Source organism: Brienomyrus brachyistius, unplaced genomic scaffold, assembly GCF_023856365.1.
Source record: "Brienomyrus brachyistius isolate T26 unplaced genomic scaffold, BBRACH_0.4 scaffold100, whole genome shotgun sequence".
Lineage (NCBI taxonomy): Eukaryota > Metazoa > Chordata > Actinopteri > Osteoglossiformes > Mormyridae > Brienomyrus > Brienomyrus brachyistius.
In genome coordinates, this window is record NW_026042375.1 from 129,734 (window position 1) to 156,796 (window position 27,063).

At 41.3% G+C, this 27,063-nt stretch overlaps 1 protein-coding gene across 7 annotated transcripts; it reads left to right on the plus strand.

Moving 5' to 3' along the window:
• Positions 1–8,685: 8,685 nt before the first annotated feature.
• On the plus strand, positions 8,686–21,480 carry LOC125727527 (acidic mammalian chitinase-like). Of its 7 annotated transcripts, none has more exons than XM_049004326.1 (11): positions 10,206–10,308; positions 10,519–10,548; positions 10,705–10,906; positions 11,106–11,162; positions 11,263–11,428; positions 11,591–11,715; positions 11,808–11,931; positions 12,051–12,233; positions 12,322–12,444; positions 12,656–12,794; positions 21,131–21,480. In XM_049004326.1, exons 1-11 carry the CDS (start codon positions 10,284–10,286, stop codon positions 21,436–21,438), a joined length of 1,482 nt encoding a protein of 493 aa, XP_048860283.1. In that variant the 5' UTR covers positions 10,206–10,283; the 3' UTR covers positions 21,439–21,480. The 7 variants fall into 7 exon arrangements, with proteins under 7 accessions (XP_048860287.1, XP_048860286.1, XP_048860285.1 ...); XM_049004325.1 differs by lacking the exons at positions 11,106–11,162; positions 11,263–11,428; positions 11,591–11,715; ... (2 more) ...; positions 12,322–12,444; positions 12,656–12,794 and adding exons at positions 19,348–19,404; positions 19,505–19,670; positions 19,833–19,957; ... (2 more) ...; positions 20,564–20,686; positions 20,898–21,036; XM_049004324.1 differs by lacking the exon at positions 21,131–21,480 and adding an exon at positions 12,889–13,211.
• Positions 21,481–27,063: the final 5,583 nt, after the last annotated feature.

A 27,063-nucleotide genomic window follows, 5' to 3' on the forward strand; every position in this document is an offset into this window, starting at 1 on the left:
CCCAACATCCTACTGGCCTTTTTAATTGCTTCCCGACACTGGCGAGAGTGGGACATGGAAGCATCAACAGACACACCGAGGTCTTTCTCATAATCAGCTAACTTTATTTCAGTGGAACCCATAAAATATCTGTACTTTATATTTCTGCTCCCTGCATGCGTTACCTTACATGTATCTACGTTAAATTTCATCTGCCAGGTATCAGCCCAGTCGCTAATTAAATCAAGATCCTGTTGTAGCCTCTGCTAGTTTAATATCTGCTACACCACCCACCTTGGTGTCGTCTGCAAATTTAACCAGTTTACTGTATATATTGGTGTCAATATTTGGTATAAATATTGGTGTAAATTAGGAACAACAGTGGTCCTAAAATTGAACCCTGCGGTACCCCACTGTGAACGCAGGCCCACTGAAATTGTGCCTCTAATAACTACCCGCTGCCTCCTGTCTGTTAACCTGTTTTCAATCCAAACTGCTACAGTTCCTAAAATCCCTGCAGCTTTGAGCTTAAGCAAGAGCCATTTGTGGGGGACAACATCAATAGCCTTCTGGAAATCTAAGTAGATCACATCGTAGGTGTTTTTTTGATCAATTTCTCTTATAGCTTCCTAAAAGAACTCAAGTAGATTAATTAAACAGGACCTACCTCTCCTAAACCCATGTTGGATATCCTTCAGAATGTTATTTGCATCCAGGTAATCTACCATTTTCACTTGGATTATAGCTTCCATTAACTTGCATAACTGGAAAAGTAAACTGATTGGCCTATAGTTTGCTGGATTACTTCTCTCCCCTTATTTGAATATGGGCTTAATATTAGCATGCTCCCAATCAGAAGGTACCACACCAGTAGATAAGGATTTCTGAAATAGTAAAGTTAGAGGTTGGCTAATAATATCCCTCATCTCTTTTAAAATTATAAGTAAGATTTCATCAGGGTCCAGCGATTTATTTATTTTGAGCTTAGCTAGGCTTTGTACCACATCAGCATCAGTTATACATATATTGATCATAGACAATGCTGCATTTGCACTAAATGGTGGCAAGTTAGTTGTGTCCTTTACTGTGAACACCCATATAAAATAATCATTAAACTCTTTTACTATATCTGGGGGATGTTGCTTGCAGAAGTATTTCACCTTTTGAATGTTTTTCAACATCTTTATTTTATTATGTTTAAAGCTCCCACTGTGATACAGATATTACTCCATCTTACCTCAATTACCTACATCTGTGTGATATAAACAAGGCAGTGGTGTGTTTTGCCTTGAAAAATAACACAATGGAGAGGCTCCTTGTTCTTCTGTCCTCAAGTAAAATATGCAGATTTCTCACATACTCTTTTTATCTTCTCTTCAGACAGAGAGGCACCCTCTAGTGTCCATCTCTTTTTACAACATAGTATGTTGCACGTTCTGTATTTCAGCGAACATGGACCATTTTCAGTAATAATAGTCCAGTCCGAGCTGTCATCCCGGTAATAACCTAGCAAACATGAGATGTCTGCCAGACATGTAGCTTGTTTCTATATTGCAGCGGTTGGTCAAAGACCATATCTGTATGATGTGCAAATCAGGTTAAGTATCTGGACATCTGACTATGACTCCTCTTGGAGGTATATATGTTATTAAATATTTGAACTTCTGGCTTTTGGATGCCTGTGGACATGCAAGACAGGGGCAGGACCCAATATTGGACATTCAGAAGATGTCAAATATATGTCATAAAAACTTTCATTCTGGCGTTTACTATGGGATGCGAGGATGGTTCTCAATACCAAGAATGTAAAGATCATACTTGCATTCTTGAGAAGCCTGGTCTTGCTTACCTGTCTCAAGAACAGACTTGTATCATGGAATTGGTCTTGTTTGGTGAAGATGCAACCGATGCTACCTTTTTATTGGGGGGGGGCAAGAACGCCATCTGGGGATTTTTACCATTCTCTGTATTTGTAATTTCTCTGTTCTTATAATATTATACTATTCTCGAGTATTGGAACTGGTCTTCGGGAATGGAAGATGATGTAAAATGGATACAAAAGAAAACAAGTACAGTCAAGTACGCATATTGAGAAACACCCCCTTAATCAGCTATGGATGCGAGCTGCGCATGTGCCAGTGCAGAAAGCCAAACGCAAAAGCTAAAAATTAACTAACTAAAAAAGTACCTGAAAGTGACAAATAACTAAAAGCATGTATGTCCAGTTCCCATGAGAGGCTTTGCTAGTGTCAAAATAAACCATTAAAGGTTATCAGACATTTTATCAAAATCTATGCAATCAGATGGGCCTTAACGTTCTATAATTGCTAAGAGTGAAGGTTTGGCAGATGGTCTAAAGTCCTTTATTACTATAATAGTTTAATATGCATGTGCGACTCAAATCCACAGCTGATTCAGGCCCTGTAATGACATTGGCTCCTTAGTGTTACGATGGGGCAAGGGGAAGGGACAGAAATGGAGAAATGATCCAAGGAGAGGCTCCAATAAAATAGGCTTGTTAATGAGCAACAAAGGGGAAACCACAAAATAAAAGGACCACGAGGGGTCAAAAATAAATGGGAAAAATAAAGAAGGAACCATAAAATGAACACACTAGGGAACAGAGCAAAAACTGGGAGCAGACTGGGAAACAAGCACAGCTATAAACAAGCAGGTACAGCTACAAACAAGCAGTAACATCTACAATGATAGACTAAAGAAAAGAATGAGGGCAGGCACCTAAATCTACACAGATAACAGGCCTAACAAGGGGCAGGTGTGGAACAACTGATTGTGTAAAATCACCCGTGATGTCATGTATGCGACGCAGCCCGGAAGCAGCAGGTGAAAGGTTAAGTGCCCTGCTGAAACGATTCAGTGGAGATGCCACAAGAAACCGTATTTTGCACATCAATGGTTGACTTTGGGTTATGCTTATGTGTATGTAATAGCTTAGGGCTCTTTTCTTGTTTGTTTAAAGGTTTTCCACCTAATTAATTCACTTAGTGGCAGATGGTTTAACTTGCTGATGTCCAAATAAAGGAAAATAAGGACAAAAAGTAACGGTTTTATTGCCTGGTCGTTTGAGTGGAATCCAGTTAAACCTGCAAGTAGTTGTTGGGACTCATTTTCAAGTTGGGGATATTGCACAATAAAGGACAATTTGACACAGGCTGTCATTGGAAATAAAGTGTTCTTAATGCTTTGCCTGGTAAAATAAAGGTTAATGAATGACACAGCAGGCCAGGCAGTAGAGGAACACACCAGGGACTGATGAGCTACAAGATAGAGAGGGGAAACAGGATGGCCAGAGACACCTGCTGGCCACAACAGGACAAGACACATAGAAGAGGGTCAGATGGGCACCAACCCTAACATTCAGGAGACGTCTTTTCAATGTCCAACAAGCCTTTTAAAAGGTCTATTTTGCTCATTTGGGAAGGTCATGTCTATAAACGGCACGCCAGTTTTTATTTGTAATGCAGCAATGACATTTATATGCTAAAAACTGAGCTTGAATGTTTTCCACTCAAGCCACACCTACAGTCTCTTCTGCGACAGAGTTTTCACTAGATGTATAGCAGTAAAACACTACCGAGTACATTTATTTGCAAGACTCTGTATGGTTGGAAGAAAAATGTTCAGTTTCTATGTTCAGTGTTTGATTCGTATGTTAAAGAGATTTGTCACCAAAGAATGAAAATTCTGCTTCCATTTGCTTTCTAGACTTGCTAACTTTGATGTGAACATCAATGGACAGGATTCGATTTACCTCCAATATCTCAGGTAATTTGGCGAAATTACACACGTTTCTTATCTCGTTCAAATCGGCAAGAAAAATCGGTTAACAACCTAGTTGCAAAACCTTCCTAGGTAAAACTAATCTTGCTCAAATAGGGATATTGAAATGTACTATTTTAGAAATGCAGATACTATTAAGAGTCATCTAAACAAACATTCCACGGAAATGAGTAGCCGATTTAGCAACACTTACTTTGAAGGGGCACAAATACTTAGTTATAGCTCAATTACTACTGAAGTACAAACCATGAACAAATATAGTAGCTACTTGAGATAAAAAATGCATCATGATTCATTAATGATGAACAAATATGAGATCAGTATTTCATATGTATTATTAATTATTTGTTCCTTCAGTAGTTCGCAAAGGTTTACAGCAGGGATAAACAGCCCTGATCCTGGCGTGCTACTATCTAGCAAGTTTTATATCCTACCTTCTGAATCGGCCTGAGATCATGTGTGGTTCATCAGAGACCAGGTAGGATAGAAAACCTGATATAGTAACAAATATAGTAATTGCTTAATATAAAAGATGTGTGACAATTCATTAATGATTAATGAACATGAGATCGGTATATAATTGAGACCAAGATTGTGGTTACGTGTTAATGCATAAGTAATAGCATAATACAAAATACATATAAATTATTTGTGCCCTGTCAAGTAAAGGGTCAGAGAATGAGAGCAGATGAGATGGTATGGTGCTTATTGGCCGAAACAATATATATATATATATATATATATATATATATATATATATATATATATATATATATATATATATATATATATATAAAAAATGGTGAATCATTATTATGTTTGTTTATTTTTTTATGTAAAACACTGTGAAGTGCAGATTGGAGCACCACCTGCTGGTGTTCTGGTGCTAATGCACTTACCGTATGTGGGTTTTGTCTATTACTTTTGTGTCCACATTTTCAATATACTTTTTGATACTGTCACGTGCGACGAAGGACTCAAAGGCAGTCAGCTGGCAAACAAAAAGGGGTTTTATTTAACTGACCGGAGGCAGGAAAACAAACGAGACTCAAGGGATCAAAACGAGAAGGCTAGTATGAGGAAGGACGCAAGAGCGACGTCAGTGACCGGACTGGGGCTGATAAGGCACTAGGAGTTGGGCGCGATTAAAAATCTAATTAATTAGAAGCTTTGTAATGAATTAATCGAAATTAATCACATTTTAATCACATTTCAATATATGACAAGAGAAATAAGATATTTAAGTTTGGTTGATGAATGAATCAATATACATAAGCTTAAACTTCAGAATTTTGTTTATTTTTCCATCAGTCTACTACACAGACCAATAGATAAGTTCAGAAAACACAGCGGAAACTTTTCAGAACACTGGAAATTTTGATCAAAAATGCCAAATTACTGATTGACAACTTCTCCCATTTTCAAACATCGTGTATGAAAAACCGGAAAAACCAAACAATTCCATTTCAGTGAAAAACTCCTTACAAAAGTATCCCTGGCCAAAAATAAACAGTCCAACAGTTCAAGATGAAGTGCTATGTCTACCATCTAAAATGGTATAATTACTTACCTTAAATACGTACCTGATAAGCTGGTAAGTGGTTCACGATCTGTGAAAAAGGTAATATAAACACTGAAGTGCTAATCGGGCTAACGTGCCAATGGGATTTACAATGTTATATTGGCATCCCGCTAGTCGCTAGTTAATTTAACGGCTTGTAAGTGCAAAGTTTTATTGTGTATTGTTTGAGTTGTAATTTTTGTATTGTGTGTTCAGTTTCACGGTGCCTCTTTTAGTAAACATCTCAAACTGCAAGATTTGTTTCCCGGATGTTTATTGGAGGAGCCTGTTAGGTAGCTGTCAAGCTAAAAACTCCGCATTCACATTAGCAAGGACAGAATAGTGTGAATTAGACTCGTTAATTTTTTTAATTCGTTATTTTTTTCCGTAATTAATTAATCGAAATTAACGCGTTAAAGTCCCAGCCCTATTAAATACAAAGACTAATTAGGGGCATCAAGCAACAGGTGTGGCTCATCAGGGCCAATAGAGGGAGGAGACAGGAGGGTCATGCAGACATGACGTAACAGATACATTATTTTTATGTTATTAGATTTCCTGAAGCAACCAAAAACTCCCCTATGTTAATCTCAGGCTATACTGATTTTAAAATCATTAAAATTAATTAAAGTATGTCTACAGTTAACACTTCGGACTCAATCCATACCTGAGAACACAATACCTGTCCATCCATCCATCCATCCATCCATCCATCCATCCATCCATTCATCCATCCATCTTCTATCCATTTTCTATCCACATGTCTCTTTCAGGGATGTGGGGGTGCTGGAGTCTGCCCCTGGCAGCACAGAGCATAAAGCTGGGGTCCAATTTGGATGGGATGCCAGTCCTTCTCAGGAAAGACACACACACACACGCACACACACACGCACACACACACACACACACACACACACAGAACATGAAAGCTTCACTTAGTACATACAGAGTGCGGGTGGCATCTGAGCCCGTAGACTTGGGAAACATTAGTACTCACATTGTACTCTTGTTTGTACATGTATTGCTGTGCTATAGTAACAAGAGGCACTGAGTGTAAAAAACATCTAAGATTTGAAGTGTTATACAACTGACATTCACTGTCACGTAGAGTTTTTTTGGATTAAATAAATATATGATTGAAGTTAATGATATAACAAAGTAGGTAAATCCTTACATAACAGTGAACCACCTTCGCAGGTTTGCCAGCAACCGAAATAAAAGAAGACATTTAATCAAGTTTTTGGTTATTTTCTGTGTATGCAAAGTTACCATTAAAGGGAAAAAAAGTTAAAATTTAAAGCACAACATGTATACTGAAAAGTTTTGGAACGTTAATATAAGGGTTATTTACTGTCATTGCCTGTTGGATTATATTTCTGTACAATGTATTCCAGCTGTATTCGTCAATCCAAAAGTCATGCATTTAATCTTCATGTGTTACCAGTTGCTATGAATGAACTCTAAAATAGACTCTTTACAAATATATCAATCTGCAGTAAACCAAACCCAAATAAAAACTGAAATGATTTTTAGTGACATGGAAGAAGAGATGGTGCCAAAAATCACATATTGGTCAAAAATGACCTGAGATTCTTCCTATGATAATAGTGATATTATTATTTTCATGGCTTTGGAATAATCGATAAATGAATGCATTACTGACCACAGCTCATTAGAATGATCAGATAGACCTTCTCCCTTACATAAGCTGACATTTTCTATATAATTTACTTGTGTAATTCATCGGAAAATGACTTCCCTCCATTGTTGAGTGCTTTTCCTGCTATCCAGCTGATATGTGTTACCTGCCCTGCTTTAGAAACAACCTTCTTCTTACATAACTAAAGTCATTGCTGTTGAAATTTTCCAGATACTTACTCAGACCGTGCTGCCCTTTGTCAGCAAAATCTGGACCATGAGTCATGTGTTGTGAAGTATGGTCTGCAAAATTATGTTGTTTAATGAATGATATTAATCTGCTTATCATACCTTTAGCAGAGCCTTTCACTGAATGGTGGAAATGAAAGCAATTTAACCTCTTAAGTCACAGAAACGTTTTGAAGTTTGAGGTTTTTACAGCTTGTGTAGGTAAAGCAAAGAAGTCAAAACAAATGTCAAAATAATTTACTGGTGTCTAATCGATGCAATAAAACAAAATATGGGTTAATTCAGGGAAAGGATTTAAAATAATTAAAACACAATAATTTCAGGGACATGCAAATACAAAACCCAAAATAGGATACAACAGGTGAAGCAGTTAATGTCAATGTATCGTCACTTTTCCATGTGACACCAAAAAAGTGTGGCAGTTAAAAAAATGTCTGACACGGAACTTCTGTCTATCTATCCATTTTCAATAACCGGTTTGTCCTTTGCAGAGTCTTGGGGGTCTGGAGCCCATACTGGAAGTTGTGGCTGCAGGAAAGGGAATAACAGTCATTAAGCAACTTAAATTCACTTATCTGCCAATCTTCCTTGTGGTCAAGGCATGGAAATACTGTAAAGGAATAATTTGCTTTGTAAATACTGTCTCTTTTAACGAAAGCTTATTATGTGTATATATTGTAAATAAGAACATACTTTCTTGTTCAAATTTATTTTATTGTGGCAAAGGAACATATCAGTGCAGTCATGCAGTTAAGTCTTTTGGCAAATGTGAGGATTAGAGTTGGTGCATTGAAAAATAAAATGCTGTCTCCCACTTTGAACCAATATGGAATGCGAAAATGTCACCATCGTTGACTGGGGGAAGTGTCCCGTTAGTGGTTGGTGGTGGAGGGGGCACCTTCAGTGAAGTTGCTTATTTCTTCAGATTGAAAGTGGCAGCCCTAGTGAGGACTGATATTTTGATGGTGTGTGTATGTGTGCTTCCTGAGGACTGACATCCTGTCCAGATCAGTGTTCGAACTCAGGGGGATCTGGAGGGTTCTGGATCTCTCATAAGATCCCCCATAAGATCCCCCATAATACGATATGAACGGTCAGGACACACCTACTAAAAATACTTAGGTGCAGGAGTCAACTTGCGGGTCCCAATCTCTTTGTTAAGCGTAAGTGGCATACTGTAAAGAGGAATGTTTCTGTTGGGGACATTGTGTGGTTATGTGACCAGAATGCATTGCGGGGTAGTTCAAGCTTTGTATTGTTGTCGGCGCTAGTCTAGACTACAAGGGCGTTGTGAGGGACACTGATATCAAAGTCTTTCCAAGCTACTGTGTTCCTGTGACTAAAGCTCTAAAGGTAAAAGCAAGGCATCCAAACATTGATGGACAAAAGCAGAAGATCCAGTCCACAGTTCTCCACAGGGATGTCCGGCATTTGGTGGTCCTCCTGCCTGTTGAAGAACAAGTGAACCAATCCGGTTAGAGTTTGACTTTGAAGTGGTGATCTCCCCAGAGTGTCCACAGAGAAGATCAAGTGGGAGGTGTTCAGTCAAACAACATGAATCATTACTGTCCAATAAGTGTACAATCACCCGTGATGTCATGTATGCGACGCTGCCCGGAAGCAGCAGGTGAAAGGTTAAGTGCCCTGCTGAAACGATTCAGTGGAGATGCCACAAGAAACCGTATTTTGCACAATAATGGTTGACTTTGGGTTATGCTTATGTGTATGTAATAGCTTAGGGCTCTTTTCTTGTTTGTTTAAAGGTTTTCCACCTAATTAATTCACTTAGTAGCAGACAGTTTAACTTGCTGATGTCCAAATAAAGGAAAATAAGGACAAAAAGTAACGGTTTTATTACCTGGTCGTTTGAGTGGAAACCAGTTAACCCTGCAAGTAGATGTTGGGACTCAAGTTGGGGATATTGCACAATAAAGGACAACTTGACACAGGCTGTCATTGGAAATAAAAAACCATTCTTAATGCTTTGCCTTCAATTGCCTTGAAGCCTTTTACTGTAAGGCGAATAACAGCTAAAACAGAGACAAATGCACTAAAACAGACTATTTTCTGCAGGTTTCAGTAGTTTACAGAACTCGGGTAACTGAATGGCTAATTTATTTTAATGAAAAACATGCAAACATGGGAAAACTAATAGTAAGACTTCAATGGAATTTAACATGGAAGTAACTGAATCACATTTTACAAAAAACACAGTTATAATGGTGAATCATATTAGCTAGAATGATAATATGCTAGAAGAGTCAGCTATGATTCAGGTCTGATGCTCAGCACTGCGATAGCTGAGATTTCAATGGAATGTGAAGCAAGTAGCAGATCTTTGGAGAACAGTTGCAGGGAGGCCAAAGAACCAGTCACCAAATTGCAGGTGCCTTGTTCACAAAATCAGTAAAAGGTCACAAAAATCACGGTAACGTATCATATGTGGACAAGCTGCCTCGGTTTCAGAGAAGCATGTGAAGTAGCCAACTCCCTCAAAGGACTAGTGGCGTTCCTTCTTGAAGAACGGTTCAAAATCCCACTGCCCACAGGAGTCACATGGCAGCATTCCACGTGGTATCAAAGCTGTTCTAAAGACAAAGTCTGCTCCTGCTCGCCATTACATCCCTGATATGGATATATGTGACCCATCACCACGAAATGAGTCTTATGGGTGCAGTTCTGCCAGTGCGACTTAAGACTCATTCCATGGCGACAGGTCACATATGTTTAGCTGCTTCCATTTGTTTTTGTCTGCCTCTTGTACATCATGGGTATGCGGGTAGTTTGAGTCACCTTCAGTGTTGGTGTTATTTTCGCAGTGTCAACCTCTTGCATTCCTCTGAAGGGCATACGTACTAAAATTCTGGGTACGACAAAGGGGCAACGGTAAACATCATCCACATCAAACACTTCTGCTGTTTTGCAAAGTTTCACAGTAAGTATAAAATTGTGCCACGGCCAAAATAAACATCAAACCTGAAAAACTAGAAGATAACATGGCCGATGGGGAGTATTTAAGGAGAAGGGCACCATCGCTTGCTGTACAGAGGCAAACATGGCCAAGCTACTGGGATTCGCCGGTAAGTAGCTATAAGCAGGTGCTCTCTCAGCTTTCCAATGATTCCAATGTTTAGTAATTACTTGCTACAGCTTTTATATACTCATTGCATATACATGTATGTTTATTAGATAATGTAAAAATATGGATGGACTATAATCTTTACGTAAAAGACCAAGCTTAATAAAACTGTCTGATTCATAAAACCAACACTTTGTATTTCTTTATACAGCACTAGCTCTCCTGCTGCAGGTGCAGCTGGGTAAGACTTGCATGCTCTGATGTGTTTCTCCTACAATGAACACCATATCCGGCACAGTACATCACTGACTGTGATAGAAACATTTACTTTTGATTTTAGGACTTGTTTGTTTTTGACCATGCTTTTGACATTCTCTCCCTCACCACCTGGCCTCAGGATCCTCCTACATCCTGTCCTGTTACTTCACCAACTGGGCACAGTACAGACCGGGAGCTGGCAAGGTCTTCCCCAACCAAGTGGACCCATGTCTCTGTGACCACCTGATCTACGCCTTCGCCAACATGAACGACAACGAGATCGCCCCTTACGAGTGGGATGACGTGAAGCTCTACAATGAGTTTGCGGCCCTGAAGAACAAGTGAGTGTCACTGGAGAAAGATCCTGAAATATGAGAACTTAAAAGCAGCATTATGAAATTCTGCATACAACAGAATTCATAAGTCATACTGTATTAATGCGTGATATGATTAGTAAGTGACTACAAGATTGACCTTGTTGAAGAGAGGTTCTGTGATGTCTTGTGGATCACTTTATGACTCATCTTATGTTGCCAACAGGAACAGCCAGCTGAAGAACCTCTTGGCTATTGGTGGCTGGAACTTTGGAACGGCAAAGTAAGTTTGAGCATCACTGACAATCTTTCTCCCACAAGCAGGTTAATGAGTATGACCCCCCCATCACTCATGGGAATCTAACCCTCTCCCCCCCTTTCAGGTTCCATGCCATGGTGGCCAGTGCTGCTAACCGCCAGACCTTCATCAACTCTGTGATTGTATTCCTGAGGCAGTACGAATTTGATGGCATTGACATTGACTGGGAGTACCCCGGATCTAGAGGAAGCCCTCCTGAGGACAAGGGGCTCTTCACCACTCTGGTCCAGGTATGACAGTGGCTTCAAGCATGGAGCTACAGACATTTACATAGTAATGAAAAACATGTATTCACCATGTGTTCTCGTTCTTTATAAGGTCAGGAAGATATGATGTTCTGATTGCTAATGAACATATTGATAACATTCCGTTGACCATCTTGCCCCTGTCAGGAAATGTTGGCTGCCTTTGAGGCTGAAGGTCAGAAGACCAACCAACCCCGTCTCATGTTGACTGCTGCTGTGTCTGCTGGCAAGAGCACCATCGACAGTGGATACGAGATCGCCGAGATTGGAAAGTAAGTTCTCTCCGAAGGTACTAAAATCATTTGGATGTCAGCTGGTTTCGTATCAGGCCTCACAAACCCTTGCACTCTTAATTATTTCACAGGGTTCTGGATTACTTCCATGTGATGACCTATGACTTCCATGGATCATGGGAGCAACAAACTGGTGAGAACAGCCCCCTCTACAAGGGACCTGCTGACCAAGGTTCTTACATCTACTTCAATATGGTAAGTGTCCATTTAGCCGAGTTTATGAAGACTTCTTCCAGGATTTCCAACCAGTGGCAAATGTAAAGTGAAGTAAGGAAATGCAGCTCCAGATGTCTCATGATGCAGTATCTTTACAGGACTATGCCATGAACTACTGGAAGAGCCAGGGTGCCCCTGCTTCCAAGCTTCTGGTTGGCTTCGCCACCTATGGCCACACCTTCAGGCTGACAAGCTCTCAAACTGGAGTTGGTGCCCCTGCGAGCGGCCCTGGACCTGCTGGACCCTACAGCAGACAGAGTGGTTTCCTGGCCTATTATGAGGTGTGACTGATCACTCAATCGTGTTGTTCCCCTTCATCCATAGGCACTGGCTGTAACCCTACTGCTGTTTACTTTTGACTCTCCCCAGATCTGCACCTTCCTGAAGCAGGGAGCCACTGAGGCCTGGGATGCACCCCAGGAGGTCCCATACGCCTACAACACCCAGAACATCTGGGTTGGCTACGACAATGTGAAGAGCTTCAACATCAAGGTTTGTGTCGCAAAAGAATCAAGCAGCAGTTCTTCGATGGCCACATTCCAAGCTGCAAGAAAACTGTACTTTAACGTAGATAAAAAGATTTAACAAATGATCTCTGTGCTGGTAGAGAAAACGTATGAGTTAATAAATGACGTGTATCAAAATTACAAAATGATGATTACATATACAATTCCATTTCCTCTGTCTCCCTTGTTCTTCAAAGATTGACTGGCTGAAGCAGAACCAGTTTGCAGGTGCCATGGTGTGGACTGTTGATCTGGATGACTTCAGTGGCACTTTCTGCGGCCAGGGCAAATACCCCCTGATCACCTCCCTGAGGACTGGCCTTGGCACCGCCCAGAGTGAGGGTTACATTCAACTTAACAGTTGTCATAATGAGGGGTTTTGGTCCACATAACCATCAACATCTTCCATCTTCTTCTATTGACTTTCCAGGCTGCACACCCCGTAAGGTCCCCCTGCCCCCTGTTTCCAAGGCTCCCCCTACAGTCCCCCAGGTCCCAGGAGGTGGTGGAAGCAGCAGTGGAGGAAGTAGCAGTGGTGGAAGTAGCAGTGGCGGAAGTAGCAGTGGTGGAAGTAGCAGTGGCGGAAGTAGCAGTGGAGGAAGCGGCTTCTGTGCTGGAAAGGCCAGCGGACTCTACCCCAACCCCACCAATAAGAACCAATTCTATGAATGTAGCCAGGGCCGGACTTACCTAGAGAGCTGTGCTGCTGGTCTGGTCTTTGACACCAGCTGCTCCTGCTGCAACTGGTCCTAAGTTCCAAATCTTTCCTGCATGCATGTTCTATCTGTCAGATCAGGGTCTTCCAAAAATGCTAAATAAATGATAAAACGGCAAATTCATTTGGTCAATGAGTCTCTTTGTGGTCTTACTGTTGTCTGATCAATGGACAAGATTCCAGTGACAAAGACAAGATTGTTATTATTTTTTTTTAAATATAAAATATTAATCAAACAACACATTTTAAGTAACAACATCAAAATGTACAATATTTACAACATCGCTAAATATATCATCATACTTGGGTTTGGGTTGGAGGTACCATGCATGAAATTGCCAGTCTCTAGCCAGCTAAGCATCTGTGGTCTGATTCCTCCCATGATGAGTGCTATTGGGTAATCTCTTAAAGCCCTCCCAATGGGCGACCCCATATTCTCCCTTACTTACTCTTCAACAATCACATGTGTCCCAGCTGAACCATTGATGCCATTGATTTGGACCCCTAATGCAGTACCAATGATCTCCAACTGACAATGGAGCACAGGGCTCCCAGCTAGACCATGAATGACCCTGACAAAAACCCATTTAAGAGAAAAGGAGCTTCAGATACTCTGAGCATTAGTCCAGAACTGTTTTCCATTTAGTGTATTGTTATGACCATGGAAGATCAAAACTAAAATAATACTGCACTACTGAAACTACTGAAATGAAACCACTCCGTTAGTGAGATACACTTCAACCTTCCATTTGAGTCCTCGGGGGCAGGACAAAGCAAGGCAATGCAATATCAAAGAGTACTCAACAATCTCAGCTGATGTCGTGATGTTCAGCCCCGTCCCTGCAGGAATCGACAAATCTTTCCAAATTAATGCCTTATTGTTCTGCCTTTATGTGCTATGGACCAGGGTAGGCAGATCTTGTAGCTGTACTTGTGTTAATTTTTGCAAACCATTTTCCATTAACCAGATACTATTAAATAGTTAATAAATGCATCCATTGTTAGGTAAGTTACTTAAAAAAAAAAAAAAATTATTCCCTTTGTCCTGTCCGACAGCTTTAGCAAGCAGAATCATGGTTTGAATGCACTGCTGTGCCAAACATGTTTGCTTTACCATGAGGGGCTCTATAAGCTCTGTATAGGCCCCTCATGTTGATCGATTTGTTTTTATTTTAATTTTATTTATTTATTTAATTTCTCACACATGTAAAAACATTACAGTGGGTGAGCTGGCTGAAGAAGAGGGACATATTAGGAGGGGATAAAAAAAGAAGGAAAAGGAAAGAAAAGGAGAAAAAAAGACAGAAAAAAGAAAAAAAAGGAGTGAATAGATTCAGAAAGGAATAAACAAAATTAAAGCGTGAAGAAAGTAACACAGCTATACATGCATATAAAATCTTAGTGTGTGTGTTGTTAGGTAAGTTCAATGGGCTAGTGAATTTTGGATCTGCAGATTTTCCACTGATAGATTCAAGCAAAATAATCGGTTGTTCCTTCCACCCATTTTCCAACCTCTTATATTATCCACTACACTCACAAAAAGGGTCAAATTTTGTACCTTTGTCACTGGGTCTGTATCCCTGTAATTGTACCTTTATAGGTACAGAAATGGACACTGAGGAACATCCCAAAGGTACAAACAGCATTAATGTACCATGAACGGTACAGAAATGCTCCTCAGCGTCCATTTCTGCATCTTCAAAGGTACAATTACCTACAGCTAAGGGTACAATTGGCAGACCCTCAAGGGTACAGCCCCACAGACAAGCAAAGGTACAATTTTTTACCCCTTTTTCTGAGAGTATACAAGCCTGTGTTGAACTTACAGCCTAGCCAGGCAGCATAGGACACAAGGCGTTGGCCTACTGCTGATGGGATGCCAGGCCATCACAGGGCCTATGCACACTCTGCAATTTGGAGATTCACCTAAACACTGGAGAAAACAAGGGTATCAGAAGGAAACACACACAGCACTTGGAGGACATGCAAACCCTACAAAAGCAAAAACTGGGAGTGGGATTCAAACCATTATTCCCCATGGCCATATCCACCTCCACATGATCCTAGTGTATAATCGTGCACATGGTACTTAAACTCATTCTGATCTATGTCTCCTCGCTCAGTCTAAAAGTCTGGGTTTACCTACTTGGTTTTAGTGGGCTGATCTTTTGGACTGGCTGTTTAAATCTGTTTTTGATCTCTTGGTACTCTGATCTTGTTTAGTCCTCTGGTTTTGCTCGGAGTCTTGGTTCCTGTTTGTCGAGCGTCTGACTTTCTTAGCTCTATAACCTTGTCTTTTGGCTGCCCCATTTCTACCTCATAGTCAGCAGCCCAAGTTCTGTCAGCACTGGGTACTTGGAGACTCTTCTGCCAACAAAAAGCACTAACAGGCAGAAAGGCTGCCCATGTGATTGTGTGCAGTTCAAGGTGTGTCCTTTTGCCTGAGACAGCATACCAGGCTCAGGGCCTCGTTAAGTCATACTTTCTATAACAATGTCTTATTGATCTGATGCTATGGGTCTCAAGCTGTTGTCAGGACTTCTATCAACACAAGAAGTTACACTTGCACAGGCGGCCAGATTGTCTCCCAACACCTCAACTCCTGTGTCTGCTTCAATTACATGATTACGAGCCGCTTGGCTGTATTGGCAAAGGGTTAAGATGAGATAAGACGAACTTCATTGATCCCAGGGGGAAATTCTGTTGCATACAGCAGTAATGTACATAAAGTGCAGACAAACTTACCATACAAAACCAGACAAAGTGCAAAGACAGCACATACAGTGCTAAAACAAAAGTATATCAAGGAAATGAATAAATATTGCAATTATTTGTGCAAGTATATCATATGGTAATTCAGTCTGTGATCTGAACTCAAAGGCCCAGCTGGTACCTAAGAAGAAGCACTGCTCCAACTGCTCTGCAGGGCTACAAAAGACTGAGGCTGCTCTGCTCCAACTGCTCTGCAGAGCTACAAAAGGCTGAAGCTGCACTGTTCCATATGCTCTGCAGAGCCATGAAAAACTTAAGCTGCACTGTTCCATATGCTCTGCAGAGCCATGAAAGACTGAAGCTGCTCTGCTCCATCTGCTCTGCAGAGCCATGAAAGACTGAAGCTGCACTGCTCCATCTACTCTGCAGAGCCATGACAGACTGAAGCTGTACTGCTCCATCTACTCTGCAGAGCCATGACAGACTGAAGCTGCACTGCTCCATCTACTCTGCAGAGCCATGAAAGACTGAAGCTGCACTGCTCCATCTACTCTGCAGAGCCATGACAGACTGAAGCTGCACTGCCCCATCTGCTCTGCAGAGCCACAATGGACTGAAACTGGGCAAACTGTCAAGACCATTTCATTCTCTGAATCTGCTTACTCAGTCTTCTGCATGATGCAAAATCAGAATTTACAGATTGATCAGTAGTAAATATCAAAGGGTTATCCCTGTGACCTTTCAGAGGAATCATGTCCCTGCTGGGTCCTGAGCAAGGCTCTTAATCCCACACTCTCTATGGGGCAGGGGACACTTGTTGACCTTTCATTCTGACTCCATAACCACCAGTATGTATATATATATATATATATATGTGTATCTGTGTTTCCCATGGAGACCAAGATAGGGAATGTGAAAACTACCAAATTTCCCCATGGCGATGAATAACATACTTTAGATTCTAAACACTAGGTTTGCCAAATTGTGACATAACAAGTCTATAATTAATGGAAAATGTCCTACAAAGATTATAAGTAATGTTTGCATTTTTATAATTTATCCCGCAATGAGATAATGAAATTTGTTTTGCTTTTGTTGTGCCAAGTTTTCATTTTAAGAAATATACATTATTAATTTGCAAAATTAATGTTTAAATGTTTATTTCTTTCATTGTTTTTCAATGATCAATTTTTGAAAATCTATATTTACACTTTAAATGAATTTTCAGACAAAATAATGCCAAGGTCACAGATAATAGACAAACATTTTGCTAATCTAAATCCAGATTAAACTCTATCTAAATCAAAAATGATGTAATATGTCACTTTTTTGCAGTAGCTCGACTAATGACCAGAAGTAGAAATAAAGATAAAACCAGGGACAAAGAGTATAAAAGGGAAGAGGCCCCTACATTTGTCGTACAGAAGCAAGCATGGCCAAGATACTGGGTTTTCTCGGTAAGTAGCACTTCTCAACTTCCCAGCTTTCTTTTTCTAAATAGCATTAAATGTCATCACACACTTTATTATATACATATTATATTACCTTTACTATTTGGAATAAACAGCCATCAGATCTGTTAGCCATCACAATGAAATAAAAACATTGAGTAGACCAGGGTGATGTAATAGATAAATGCCTGTTGGACTATATAGCTTCTGTTTAGAAATGTGTAGTATTATATATTGTAACAAATGTCTAATTAAGTTTGTATCCAGCAGTGTAAGGATCATATCATTATAGTTATAATATAGCAATGTCATTAAAAACCTGTGTATGATGATCTATAAATAATATACACAAATACTGAAACATTTAATAATATACTAGGACCATGTAAATCACATTTACATTTAGCATATTTAACAGATGCTTAACAGATGTGCAATTAGGAGACAATTAGGCATAAGTGGAACTAGGCGGAGCTGAAGACAATGTGGATTATTCCTTAGCAGTACTTTGCTATATTTAATGCAGTAAAGTCAGTGTGATTTTCCCCATTTCTTCCCTCTCAGCCCTGGCTTTCCTGCTGCAGGTGCAGCTGGGTAAGTCTTGTCATTTTGGTCATGGTGGTAGGATTTGTTAATGTTATTCTAGACTTTTTACACACTAACAATATTCTTCCAGGAAATTAAAATAATATTCTTTAGTTCACTAATGACATTGAGATGGAAGCTAAAACTGTGCATAGAACTATTTTGGGTAACATAGATTTTCTGATCTTCATCATAAACTGGGTGATATAATGTGTCACAAACTTTTCTAGTGGAAACAATATGTAGCTAATACAAGCAGGTGAAGTCCAACAAATGTTGTACAAAACTATGACAGAAATTCTCACCTTCTCTCCCTCACCACCTGGCCTCAGGATCCTCCTACATTCTGTCCTGTTACTTCACCAACTGGGCACAGTACAGACCGGGAGCTGGCAAGGTCTTCCCCAACCAAGTGGACCCATGTCTCTGTGACCACCTGATCTACGCCTTTGCCAACATGAACGACAACGAGATCGCCCCTTACGAGTGGGATGATGTGAAGCTCTACAATGAGTTTGCGGCCCTGAAGAACAAGTGAGTGTCACTGGAAAAAGATCCTGAAATATGAGAACTTAAAAGCAGCATTATGAAATTCTGCATACAACAGAATTCATAAGTCATACTGTATTAATGCGTGATATGATTAGTAAGTGACTACAAGATTGACCTTGTTGAAGAGAGGTTCTGTGATTGTTAAGTTCCACTCTAGTTCTGCTTATCAAGTTCTGCTTCATTATCCGCCGCCTTGACGTCAGCCTCCAGTCCGATCCTGTAGTCCTCATTAGAATCAAGCACTGATCTGAACCGGTCTGAAAGTTTTCCAAATTCCTCCTTTAATTCGGCTCTCAGCATAGTGTTTGCTCCCCTTGAAATGAAGTTGGCCAGTTTGGTGAAGCTGCTCTTTGCAATGGTCCTCTCCTGCTTCAGTAGTTTGACAGTCTTCCCCAAGACCTCTTCTGCCATCTTTATTTCCTTTTTCCGTCCACAGCTTATCTGGTATGAAGCCCTTTATCTTCCACTCCAGGCTGCTCCGATGGTTATCAACTGTTAAGTTCCACTCTAGTTCCACTCCAAAAGGACACACCGGGACAACTCTTGATTCACCTTTCGTTGAGTTTTATTTACCAACTTAGACTTGTTGGTTTCAAGTTAATCAACCAATGCTTGAACCGTCAGGTTGATAACCATTGGTGTCTTTGGAGTAAACTCTTGAGTAGAGCTTGCTGTGCTGTTCCTTGGCTTGTTTGAAGACTGAGCTACCATTCCTGTTCAGGTGTTTTCATTTGTGATCAGCAGCCATTTTGTTGGTGCATTATGGGAAATGTAGTTTGACGGTGGTGGCAACCTTAGACCTTCAATTGTTCAGTTATAACCCAACAGTGATGTCTTGTGGATCACTTTATGACTCATCTTATGTTGCCAACAGGAACAGCCAGCTGAAGAACCTCTTGGCTATTGGTGGCTGGAACTTTGGAACGGCAAAGTAAGTTTGAGCATCACTGACAATCTTTCTCCCACAAGCAGGTTAATGAGTATGACCCCCCCATCACTCATGGGAATCTAACCCTCTCCCCCCCTTTCAGGTTCCATGCCATGGTGGCCAGTGCTGCTAACCGCCAGACCTTCATCAACTCTGTGATTGTATTCCTGAGGCAGTACGAATTTGATGGCATTGACATTGACTGGGAGTACCCCGGATCAAGAGGAAGCCCTCCTGAGGACAAGGGGCTCTTCACCACTCTGGTCCAGGTATGACAGTGGCTTCAAGCATGGAGCTACAGACATTTACATAGTAATGAAAAACATGTATTCACCATGCGTTCTCGTTCTTTATAAGGTCAGGAAGATATGATGTTCTGATTGCTAATGAACATATTGATAACATTCCGTTGACCATCTTGCCCCTGTCAGGAAATGTTGGCTGCCTTTGAGGCCGAAGGTCAGAAGACCAACCAACCCCGTCTCATGTTGACTGCTGCTGTGTCTGCTGGCAAGAGCACCATCGACAGTGGATACGAGATCGCCGAGATTGGAAAGTGAGTTCTCTCTGAAGGTACTAAAATCACTTGGATGTCAGCTGATTTCGTATCAGGCCTCACAAACCCTTGCACTCTTAATTATTTCACAGGGTTCTGGATTACTTCCATGTGATGACCTATGACTTCCATGGATCATGGGAGCAACAAACTGGTGAGAACAGCCCCCTCTACAAGGGACCTGCTGACCAAGGTTCTTACATCTACTTCAATATGGTAAGTGTCCATTTAGCCGAGTTTATGAAGACTTCTTCCAGGATTTCCAACCAGTGGCAAATGTAGAATGAAGTAAGGAAATGCAGCTTCAGATGTCTCATGATGCAGTATCTTTACAGGACTATGCCATGAACTACTGGAAGAGCCAGGGTGCCCCTGCTTCCAAGCTTCTGGTTGGCTTCGCCACCTATGGCCACACCTTCAGGCTGACAAGCTCTCAAACTGGAGTTGGTGCCCCTGCGAGCGGCCCTGGACCTGCTGGACCCTACAGCAGACAGAGTGGTTTCCTGGCCTATTATGAGGTGTGACTGATCACTCAATAGTGTTGTTCCCCTTCATCCATAGGCACTGGCTGTAACCCTACTGCTGTTTACTTTTGACTCTCCCCAGATCTGCACCTTCCTGAAGCAGGGAGCCACTGAGGCCTGGGATGCACCCCAGGAGGTCCCATACGCCTACAACACCCAGAACATCTGGGTTGGCTACGACAATGTGAAGAGCTTCAACATCAAGGTTTGTGTCGCAAAAGAATCAAGCAGCAGTTCTTCGATGGCCACATTCCAAGCTGCAAGAAAACTGTACTTTAATGTAGATAAAAAGATTTAACAAATGATCTCTGTGCTGGTAGAGAATAAATACGAGTTAATAAATGACGTGTATCAAAATTACAAAATGATGATTACATATACAATTCCATTTCCTCTGTCTCCCTTGTTCTTCAAAGGTTGACTGGCTGAAGCAGAACCAGTTTGCAGGTGCCATGGTGTGGACTGTTGATCTGGATGACTTCAGTGGCACCTTCTGCGGCCAGGGCAAATACCCCCTGATCACCTCCCTGAGGACTGGCCTTGGCACCGCCCAGAGTGAGGGTTACATTCAACTTAACAGTTGTCATAATGAGGGGTTTTGGTCCACATAACCATCAACATCTTCCATCTTCTTCTATTGACTTTCCAGGCTGCACACCCCGTAAGGTCCCCCTGCCCCCTGTTTCCAAGGCTCCCCCTACAGTCCCCCAGGTCCCAGGAGGCGGCGGCAGCAGCAGCGGTGGAAGCAGCAGTGGAGGAAGTAGCAGTGGAGGAAGTAGCAGTGGCGGAAGTAGCAGTGGAGGAAGCGGCTTCTGTGCTGGAAAGAGCAACGGATTCTTCCCTGATCCCACCAACAAGAATGCGTTCTATGAATGCAGCCAGGGCCAGACTTACCTAATGCACTGCGCTTCTGGTCTGGTGTTTGACACCAGCTGCTCCTGCTGCAACTGGTCCTAAGTCTATACACTTGCTTTCTGTGACCTTTAGGTCTTACTCAACATCTGGACCTTTTGCAAATAAAAAATGAATAAATTTGCAAAGCAAAAATGTTTAAAGGACTACTGTCTGATCATTTGAGAATATATTAGTTTAATTCAAGTATACAGGTGAAACATTTATATATATGTATATAATGTCACTGATGAGGGGGCGGCATGGTGGTGCAGTGGTTAGCACTGTTGCCTCACACCTCTGGGACGCGGGTTCGAGTCTCCGCCTTGGTCACATGTGTGTGGAGTTTGCATGTTCTCCCCATGTCGTCGTGGGGTTTCCTCCGGGTACTCGGGTTTCCTTCGGGTACTCCAGTTTCCCCCCACAGTCCAAAAACATGCTGAGGCTGATTGGAGTTGCTAAATTGCCCATAGGTGTGCATGTGTGAGTGAATGGTGTGTGAGTGTGCCCTGCGATGGGCTGGCTCCCCATCCTGGGTTGTTCCCTGCCTCATGCCCATTGCTTCCAGGATAGGCTCCAAACCCCCCACGACCCAGTAGGATAAGCAGTTTGGAAAATGGATGGATGGACTTTAACTGAAATATTATAACTTGACCATTCTTGCTAAAACCTGTAGGGGTTGAGACATGTTCAACTCTACCAATTCGGACTTTGAATGGGTCGGTCGAGAAAAATCTAGCCACAACTCGACCGAAAACTCGAAATATGACAAAACAAAACAGACCTGCTAAAACTTCTACGGATCCAAACAATAATCCCCCATCCCTCCCCCTCTTCACCTGCCACCTCCAGTATGCCATCAGCTCACCTCAATACAGGCAAAGTGCTCAGACATGGTCATTTATTTCACGTTTGTTGCTTTTGTATCTGTGCTTTTTCACATGTTTTTTAGATTTAAAATGATTGTTAATGCTTTTTGTCATTAGGTAGGTTGGTGGGTAGGTTTAAATAGGCAATCGTTTGGGATTCTGGAACAGATTAAATTCATTTACATTTTTTCTTACGGGGAAATTTGACTTGGACCTCGACCAAATCACAACTCGACCAGCCTTCTGGAACGAATTAAGTGTTCCAAGGTACCAGCATATGACACATTTTCACTCTACTGCCCAAGTCACGGCACCACACCACCAAAACTGCCAAAAACACAGTGGCAGTGAGCTTGGGGTCACAGCACTGGGCCAGCTGTCATGCAGCACCCATGAAGCTGGAGGTTCAGGACCTTGCTTAAGGGTGCATGGACATGTGACCATTCTGCTCAGCCCGGGGCTTGAAGCGGCAGTTTTCTGAGAACAGGCACAATGGCTTATTCCTTTTAGTTATTAGCCGTAGACTTTAAATGCCATGCTGTAACACAACAAATTACTAAGGAAACCTACAAAGGCAGTTCCTCCTGTTTTCACCTGAATGCAATTTAGTAGCTATTCTCAGTATTGCCCACACCTAAATACACATTGAATTGAAAACAATCAGCTAATTCCAGAGTAGCTCTGAGGGACTTTAAGTGCTCCCTGAAATCACGTTGATTGCAGGAGGTTAGTGACTGAAAGGACCAGTGCGCCTGAGCTCAGCTGAAGCACTGAGCTGTTTCACTGTCTGTGAAATGCAAACTTGACAGTGATCCAGGAACAGAGATGCAAATGTAAATCCTTAATTGTAGGCTGGTCTGAAGTGGTCCACATACATATTTATGGAAGTAAAGTTACTCAGAAGCGGGAAAATGCACTTTCCAAAGAACTGACATTTAAATATTTTTAACACTGAGCCAAGGTTTATGTTCTACCAAAATTTGATTGCTTGCATGCAAGCAATCATTACCATCAAATACGACATTACAATCCACAGTCCCTGTCCTATACATTGTTATTAGCCAGTTTTATGGTCCTTCACATAAAGGTATGAGTCTGATATGCATAAAGGTAATGGGAGAACAGTGAGTGGAGACACAAGTGCTCGGCTTGCTGTGCATATGTGCAGTGGCAGTGTTCACCAGGACTCAGTGCATATGTGCAGTGGCAGTGTTCACCACCGCTCAGTGCATATGTGCAGTGGCAGTGTTCACCAGTACTCAGTGCATATGTGCAGTGGCAGTGTTCACCAGCACTCAGTGCATATGTGCAGTGGCAGTGTTCACCAGGACTCAGTGTATATGTGCAGTGGCAGTGTTCACCAGGACTCAGTGCATATGTGCAGTGGCAGTGTTCACCAGGACTCAGTGTATATATGCAGTGGCAGTGTTCACCACCGCTTAGGGCATATGTGCAGTGGCAGTGTTCACCAGGACTCAGTGCATATGTGCAGTGGCAGTGTTCACCAGGACTCAGTGCATATGTGCAGTGGCAGTGTTCACCACCGCTCAGTGCATGTGCAGTGACAGAGTTCACCACCACTCAAGCCACACATGTGCCCCTGTTGGCCACAAACAGTCACTACATTAAATAATAAATAAACATGTTCCTTACTTCTGAGATGCTGAAGCAGCATGTTCTGCTAACCAGCTAGCTATGACCTTCTGACTCTACTCTTAGTTTTTGAAACATCTGTCGGTGTTGGAGCCAGAAACAAAAACCCCGGCCCTGCTCACGTGAGCCGCTGTGAAATGTTCTGGAAATGTACATTCCTTCTGTACGCCTTTCGTAGATATGGCCATAATCTCTCCTGCATATATTTGCTTTTAACCTATAGCCTATCAGGCACCCTAGACTTTATAAGCATATTCATAACACTGTTTGTCTGAGATTAGACAGACTTTTTTAGCTAAAATTCAGCAGATATTACATGCATTACTAATATTATATATGCAGAAGAAAACACCAGGGGGCGACACAGTGGTAAGGACTGTCGCCTCACACTTCTGGGTTCAATTCTCCACGAAGGTTCTGTGTGTGGAGTTTCCCCCCACAGTCCAAATACTGCGGTTAACTGGAGTTACAAGATTGCCCATAGGTGTGCATATGTGAGTGAATGGTGTGTGAGTGTGCCCTGTGATGGGCTCGTGGGTGGTTCCCTGCCTTGTGCCCAAAGGCTCTGGGCCCCTCGTAACCCAACACAGGGCAAACAGTTAGATAAAATGGATGGATGGAAGACAATACCATGCTTTAAGGTAAATCCATGAAATAACTTCATAAACTTTCACTTCCATTCTTGATTGCCATTGTTATAGAACTTCCAGAACATTAAGCCAAGCTGTAAGGGGACAACTGGTCAGGATAGTTTGTCAAAAAAAAGCGTGCATGACATCATGCAGGGGGTGTGCTCATCCTAACGGGGGGCGGGGTCAGGTGACCTGCCCATTCATTCACCTCACCTTTTTATTATCATTATCAGATGCAAGTCAATGTCAGCTCCGGGAAAGATGATGATACAGTATGAATGATACAGAAGATATTTCTCCAAAATGTTCTGTCTTCAGTCTATGTCTATGTCTATGTCCTCTCAGTTCACAAGGCTCTGTGACTGTGACACATTATTCTCAGCAAGTCGGTTGAAACAAAATCCTTCTTACTTTCTGGACCTGAACTATCCAACTAATACATAATACATAAACTCAGGATATCTTGCCTATATAAATCCCGCAGTTATAGGTCTATGCCTAAATATTAATTTTACCGACAAGACTTTACTCGAGGGGGCACAAATAATGCAATTATGTAATAGTAATGTAATTACTTAATGTATTAATTAACTAGTGTTAGTTACATACTGAACCCATGTTTGTACATCATTAATCAATCATAATCATTCATGTACAGTATTTCATGCAGTTACTATATTTCTTCATAATTTGTACTTGAGTAGTGACTGAGTTACTAAGCTACTTGTGCCCCCTCAAGTAAAATGTTACCATTTCACCATTTCCTTTATATTACAGATAATTAAACTAAAATGCATACATACACTTCACAGACGCATTAACATGCAGGGGAGCATCCTGTAACAGCAATGCAAATTAACTGAGGAATTGAGCAGAAATGCAACCTTATTAGGAAAATGTGTTTCATTTTCTAGGGACCAGGTATGAATAAAACTGACATCACCGGTAACCAGAAAATAAAGGTCTCACTGAATCAAGGTCAGACACCCTGATGCTCAGACTGGCTCTGGGCTTCAGCCTAAGTTTGACGGAGGCTGAAATGGGACAGACTTCATAGCCCCATGCATGAATGACTCACAGACCCGAAAGGGACAGCTCCCCACAGGCCCTGCATCACGACGCTTCCACCGCACAAGCAGGCTGCCGCAAACAAACCGCTTACAAACACAAACGAGCTGCGTTAATTAAGGTGTTATGAAACTATTGGGCACATAAGAATTTAACACGACGTTTAAAAAGCCAGTGATCGGTGATTTGAGCTCTAGCTGCACTTAGAGTAACTCAAAGTCAACTTATCAAGCATGTGCACAATGACGTGAGGTACACAAATTCCATATTAGATATTATGAAGTAAAGGAATTTGAATAGGAAAATCCAGTTACAGGCATTTTATTGTCAGATTGCAAATCTCTGTCCTGAATGTTATTTTTAAGTTGGTCAGCAATAAGTATCAAGGCCTTCACCAGACAATGACTTAAACCAGGGCTACACGCAGATTTTTTTGAGGACCAGGTGCCAGGTGCACATGCACCCACAACCCCCCGCCCAGTACGTGCCTGAACTGAACCACTGGAAAAGAACATTGTGTCAACAATATCATTTAAAAGGGTTAAACTGATAAGAACACACTTAGACTTTGATAATATATGTTCAGTTGGTAATTCATAATAGTTTAAATACAAAGAAGTAGCCTGATTCGAATAAATTGGTTCCTTTTTTAACATGCTGATTTTGTATCAGTACCAATGGGCATTATCTGATAAAATAATATGATACCTGGCTTGCTTTGTATCAACCAGCGTGGGGTTTTACTAACACAAACTGTAATTATTAGACTTGTCTTTAAAACTTGTGACATAAAAGGCTTTTAATCAATGGCAAGGAACCTTCAAAAATGTTTGATGAATGTTTGCATTTTAATATGTCATCCTCTAACGAGATAAAAGACATCCCACGTCTTCTTGCTGCCTTAAATCTTCTTTTCGATACTTGTGTTCCTAGTATATTACTGCTGTTTATGGTCCAAATGTATTTCACTGCTGCTCTCTTCAAAATGAAACCAACTTAGAGTAGATGCTTTTATTATTTTAATAAACAATGTTTGAAAACCCACATATACTCTTATAATGAGGTTATTTCGAGCTGAAGGACGTGCCAAGTTCATAAGTATCAAAGACTTGGATAATCGTAATGTCGAGTAAAACAGGTCTGTACAATATGACTAACACTCAACTAGGAAGAATAAATATCAAAAGTGGGAAGCAAGCTTGATAAGAGAGATAAAACCAGAGATGGGGAGGATTTAAGGAGAGAGGCACCACCCCATGCTGTACAGCAGCGAACATGGCCAAGCTACTGGGTTTCGTCTGTAAGTTTCTCATACCTTTTCAAATCTTTTTCAGTACAGACGCTCCTCTACTTACGAACTTTCAACTTACGAACTTTCAGACACACAAACGAAAAGGACCGTAAGTCCAGATTGTGTTCATTGGGCTCCCGTTTCCTGTCCACAACATCAATTTTTTTTTTTCTGCATG

What these genes read in the sequence shown, in the direction of transcription:
- LOC125727527 (XM_049004324.1), top strand. Translation starts at nt 10,284, where the DNA reads ATGGCCAAGCTACTGGGATTCGCCG. An exon ending in GAGATCGCCGAGATTGGAAA is followed by an intron (nt 11,716 to 11,807) that starts GTAAGTTCTCTC and finishes ATTATTTCACAG; the next exon opens with GGTTCTGGATTACTTCCATG. An exon ending in TGGCCTTGGCACCGCCCAGA is followed by an intron (nt 12,795 to 12,888) that starts GTGAGGGTTACA and finishes TTGACTTTCCAG; the next exon opens with GCTGCACACCCCGTAAGGTC.